The 5,485-nt window shown below is 53.5% G+C and overlaps 1 protein-coding gene across 1 annotated transcript; it reads left to right on the top strand.

The window, feature by feature from the left end:
* The first annotated feature begins 380 nt into the window (after nt 1–380).
* LOC119513369 (keratin, type I cytoskeletal 16-like) lies at nt 381–2,715 on the top strand. The gene is made up of 7 exons (XM_037808526.1): nt 381–514; nt 587–911; nt 1,323–1,405; nt 1,522–1,678; nt 1,791–1,952; nt 2,047–2,172; nt 2,491–2,715. The coding sequence occupies exons 1-7, from the start codon at nt 381–383 to the stop codon at nt 2,713–2,715; spliced, it is 1,212 nt and encodes a 403-aa protein (XP_037664454.1).
* Nucleotides 2,716–5,485: the final 2,770 nt, after the last annotated feature.

Genomic DNA, 5,485 nt, shown 5'->3' with positions numbered 1-5,485 from the left:
GCTGGGGCCCCGCTGGTCCTCGGGCTCCGGGTCCCAGGACTGGGGTTCCCAGCCGCCCAGCCTGAGTCACGACTGACTTAGCGTTTGTGTGTTTTCCTCTGGGCCCCACGCCCCCCAGAGCTGGGTGGGATCCCTGAGCCAGCACATGCAAAGCTCAGACCGGGGGCTGAAAGCTCCAGAGTGGGGAGGTGGACGGGGCCGGGAGTGGTGAAATCAGGTGGGAACGTGGAGTCAGCAGGCGGGAGGGCCCCGCCCGGCCCAGGTGCCATATAAAGGTTCCTGGGACTCGGGAAGCCACACGCACCCTCTCCCAGCCTCCCGGAGCACCTGCCTCTCCTCTCTGCCGACTCGCTCGCTCTCTCGCCTTCCTCCTCGGCACCATGACCACCTGCAGCCGCCAGTTCACCTCCTCCAGCTCCATGAAGGGCTCCTGCGGCATCGGCGGCGGCTCCGGCCGCATCTCCTCCGTCCTGGCCGGAGGATCCTGCCGGGTTCCCAGCACCTACGGGGGCCTGTCGGTCTCCTCCTCCCGCTTCTCCTCCGGGGGCGCCTGCGGGATTGGGGGCGGCTATGGCGGCGGCTTCAGCAGCAGCAGCTTTGGTGGGGCCCTGGGTGGCGGCTTTGGTGGGGGATATGGTGGTGGCCTGGGTGCCGGCTTCGGCGGTGGCTTTGTTGGGGGTTTTGGAGGAGACTTTGGTGGTGTCGATGGCGGCCTCCTCTCCGGCAACGAGAAGATCACCATGCAGAACCTCAACGACCGCCTGGCCTCCTACCTGGACAAGGTGCGTGCCCTGGAGGAGGCCAACACCGACCTGGAGGTGAAGATCCGTGACTGGTACCAGAGGCAGCGGCCCAGCGAGACCAGGGACTACAGCTCCTACTTCAACACCATCGAGGACCTGCGGAACAAGGTGGGTGGGCCGGGGGGAAGGCGGCTCTGGTGGATGGAGCGTTGTGAGATGTCAGGGCCACAGTGGCCCTTAGAAAACCTCTTTCTAGCATCTCCATTTTACAAACAGGACAACAGAGGCCCAACTATGGAGAGTGGCCAAGGTCACCAAGAGATTTGGTGGTGGTGGATCTCTGTTTAGCATCTATGTGTCTAAGCTGGGGCTGGAACCCTGAATCTCGTATTCCCTGCCAGTGTTCTTGCATTGCACCTTTAGCCTCCCTCCTGCCCGGCTCAGGATGGGGGGATGTGGAATATGAGGGATGATCTGGGTGGGGAAGGCATTCTAGGGTGGCCGGGAGAGGGTGGGCTAGCCCCCTGTTTGGGGAAGCTCCTTTCTTCCCTCCCTGAGGTCCTTGCACCCCCATCCCAGATCATCATGGCCACTGTTGAGAACGCTCAGCCCACTCTGCAGATCGACAACGCGAGGCTGGCAGCCGATGACTTCAGGACCAAGTGAGCCACCGCCGTGGTGGGCTGAGGGCGGGAGGCGAGGAGCGGGGCTTCTACCCAGGAGGGCCAGAGGTCTCGGGAATGGAGCCTGATGCTCTCTCTGCCCTCTGTCCTTCCAGGTACGAGCATGAGTTAGCCCTGCGCCAGGGCGTAGAGGCCGACATCAATGGCCTGCGCAGGGTGCTGGACGAGCTGACCCTGAGCAGAAGCGACCTTGAGATGCAGATTGAGAGCCTCAAGGAGGAGCTGGCCTACCTGAGGAAGAACCACGAGGAGGTGGGCCATTGCCGGCGCTGGGCTCGTAGGCTGGTTTGGTGGAGTCCCCAGATCCTCACAGAGCCAAGAGAGGGGTGTGCTGAGCTGCCTGCCTCCTGCCACCCCTTCCTAGGATATGCGTGCCCTCCGGGGTCAGAGCGGCGGGGACGTCAGTGTGGAGATGGACGCGGCTCCCGGCAGGGACCTGAGCTCTATCCTGAACAGGATGCGCGACGAGTATGAGCAGCTGGCAGAGAAGAACCGCAGGGACGCGGAGGCCTGGTTCCTGAGCAAGGTGGGGCTGGTCTCCTCAGCCCTCCTATGGGACTGCCCAGGCAGCGGAGACTTCCGGAGCTCCTCATGCTTTCTGGTCTCCTTTCCTATGTCAGACCGAGGAGCTGAACAGAGAAGTGGCCTCTAACAGCGAACTGGTGCAGAGTGGCCGCAGTGAGGTGACCGAGCTCCGGAGGGTGCTGCAGGGCCTGGAGATCGAGCTGCAGTCTCTGCTCAGCATGGTACGCAGGGCGCAGCCCACCCCAGATCACCAGTCCTGGTGCCACCCCCTCCACTCTGCCACAATACATTTCCACCTCTCCCTTTTTGCCTCTCTGTGTTGCCCTGGACTGGACAGGGGAGATCTTTGTACCCATTTTATAGATGGGGAGACTAAGGCCCAAAGTGTTGGAATAATGTTGCTCCCTGTTGTCTGCCCCAGCAGCCATCCACACGGGGTCAAAATCCCTGCACCTCTCAGGAAACAGGTCCAGAGACGTGGAGGGAGGGGAATTCCCACATCCGTTTACTTTCTTTTCCTCTCTCTCTCCCACTTGCAGAGAGCATCCCTGGAGAACAGCCTGGAGGAGACCAAAGGCCGCTACTGTATGCAGCTGGCCCAGATCCAGGAGATGATCGGCAGCGTGGAGGAGCAGCTGGCCCAGCTGCGCTGTGAGATGGAGCAGCAGAGCCAGGAATACAAGATCCTGCTGGATGTGAAGACGCGGCTGGAGCAGGAGATCGCCACCTACCGCCGCCTGCTGGAGGGCGAAGACGCCCAGTGAGTGCCCAGTCCCCAGTCGTGCCCCAGGGAGCCTTCAGGGCCCACTGCTCCCAGCACTTGTAAACCTAACGTATCTGCCTTTCCTTCCTCCCCCACAGCCTCTCCTCCTCCCAGTCCACTTCTGGCCAGTCCTATTCTTCCCGCGATGGTAAGAGTCCTGAGGCCCCCGGCACTCGAGCGCCTCTGCCTGTGTACATGGGGTGGGGGCTGGACCCCTCTCCGCAGAGCCCCTCTCCCTGCACTGGGGCTGGCTCAGCTCCCAGGGCCCATCTTGACTCCTCTCCTCTCTCCCACAGTCGTCTACTCCTCCTCATCTTCCTCCTCTGGCCGCCAGACCCGGCCCATCCTCAAGGAGCAGGTCTCTACCAGCTTCAGCCAGAGCCAGCAGTCCAAGAACTGAGCTGCCCCGGCCTCAGCCTCCTGCCCCGCTGCCGGCCTCACCTCTCCAAGGCCTGGGTCAGGACCCTGATCTCCCAGTGCGGTTCCCAGCTGTCTCCCCATTCCCTCTGCTGGTGGTGGGCTAATAAAGCTGACTTTCTGGTTGATGCAAACTGGTGTGGTCTCCATCCTTGAACTTGTGGGAGGGGAGTTGAAGGTGACTCCCAGGAACCCTTCTGGGGATGCACAAAGATGGTAGGTAGACTCAGCAGTTGTAGGACCCAGCAGTTTTCCTGGAAGACCTCCAGGCTATCATGGGAGCAGGAGAGGAGTCATGAGGTGGGACACGGGAAGGGAAGGAGCTTGCCAGTGTGGACAGACTTTGTACAAGTCATTCTGGAGAGGTTCTTCATTACACTCTCCTAACCAACCTGTGAGGAGGGTGTGGTTAGGTCCATTTTGGAGCCAAGACAATCCCTGGGATTCCTGGAGGATAAATGACTTGCACAAAGCCATTCAGCCAGTAAGTGGCATGGTTGGGATTGAAAGCCAGCTCCGTTTGGCTGTGAAGACCACGCCTTTCTTTTAATCGCACTCTCTTTCTGGGTATTTTAACCGAAAGACCCCAAAGCTTGTGCTCTTAACTCTACCCCTTGGCTTCCCACACTTGCACACAGTGATTTTTGTGTTGGAGATACCTGTCACCCAAGCTCTCCTTTTCATCCCCGCAGCCGCATCCAGACCTTCTCCCTCCCTCCCTAGAACTGGCCACAACCTACTAACTGGGGCATCTTGCTGTGCATCTCTTCCACTCCCATTTCTTCCTAATGGCCTTTCTGGAACAAGAATGTGATTGGAGCAGGTATATGGGAACTCTGTATTTTCTGCATGATCTTTCTATAAACCTACAACTTCTCTAGTAAGTCTTTTTTTATATTTCGATATTTATTATTTGAAAAAATTTTAATATATAACATGTATGGAAAAAGGTAATAACTTTCAAAGTATGATTTAACAAGTAGTTATATGGGAAATTTCCAAAAATTTTATGAGTTACAGTACCATAGTTTCAGTTACTTCCTTACTGTGAAATGTAACATATACAAAAAGGTGATCACTTTCAAATTACAATTTATCAAGTAGCTATAGACCAAATTCTCGTTTTTTCTGTCTAGCTATTCTAATTCCCTAGCAACTAAGAAAAAGAAAATTGTATTTGGATTCAATATTCATTTACTTAAAAAAATCAGATGAATCCAGAATGAAAGGTCTTCTTTAAAAAATGAACAAGCTGGCATGGAAATCTTCAAAAGCGTTCAGGTCCTGGAAATCAAGGAAAGACGGAGAAATAGAAGGAGACTTGATGACTGAATGTTACCCATGATTCTGAACATTTCCTACAATAAAAGACACTCTTGGGGCTACTGTTGATACTTGACTAGGGCCTGAGGACTGGATGGCGAGCCAGGGAAACGTCCTGATCCTCGTGTCGAAAAAGGCCTTTGCTGTTAGGAAATACACAATTAAACTTCTGGAGGTGATGAGGCTTCAGGTAAGCAATTTACTTTCAATTGGCACAAGGAGAAAAGTCCTTTACACGGTTCTTGAAACATTTCTGCAAATTAAGATTCTTCAAAAATAAAATGAGTTTTAAAAAGCGGAAAAGAAAAAGAAAAAGAAAAAAAAAGAACACACGAACGTGGTGGGACTCCGGCGCTCCACAGCCTGAGACGGTTCTCTTGACCCGCAGCCCCGCCCCCTCGACTCCGCTTTGGCGCCTTCCCACCCCTCCCTGCCCTGGGCCGTGTGAGTCAGCCATCCCTGACTAGATGCAGAATCCCACACGTCTCGTTTGCTGTTCCTTCTTCCTGGGTGTCTCCATATTTAAAAAAAAATATATGTAAAAAATTGAAGTTATACATTCATATATAAAAACACAAGAAGAATTTTAATGCAAAAGAGCTATCCCTAGGCTGGATCCCATTTCTCCGTTCCCACCCCGACTTAGCTGTTTCCTTTGGCATCTTCCTCCTTATTTCTAAATAAAAGGCTTATACTGCCATTTCCTCATTTAAAAAATTGTAATACATATTTTTCATTAGAGAGGTTGTAGGTTTATAGAAAAATCATGCAGAAAATACATTCCATATTTATATCCCCTTCCCTATCCACATCTTGCATTAATGCAGTACATTTGTTACAACTGATGAAAGAATATTATTATAATTGTACTATTAGCCAAAGTCCATGGTTTACATAAGGGTTTCCTGTTTATGATGTAGAGTCCTATTTTTCTACAAAAATTTTATTCTGGTAACATATATCAACCTAAAGTTTTCCACTTTAAAACCACATTCAAATATATAATTTGAGAGCTGCTCCTCTGCTGGGGA

The sequence above is a fragment of the Choloepus didactylus genome, chromosome 18, assembly GCF_015220235.1.
Source record: "Choloepus didactylus isolate mChoDid1 chromosome 18, mChoDid1.pri, whole genome shotgun sequence".
Taxonomy (NCBI): domain Eukaryota; kingdom Metazoa; phylum Chordata; class Mammalia; order Pilosa; family Megalonychidae; genus Choloepus; species Choloepus didactylus.
Note: the sequence above shows the minus strand (reverse complement) of the source record. Positions and strands in the feature narration are given on the sequence as shown.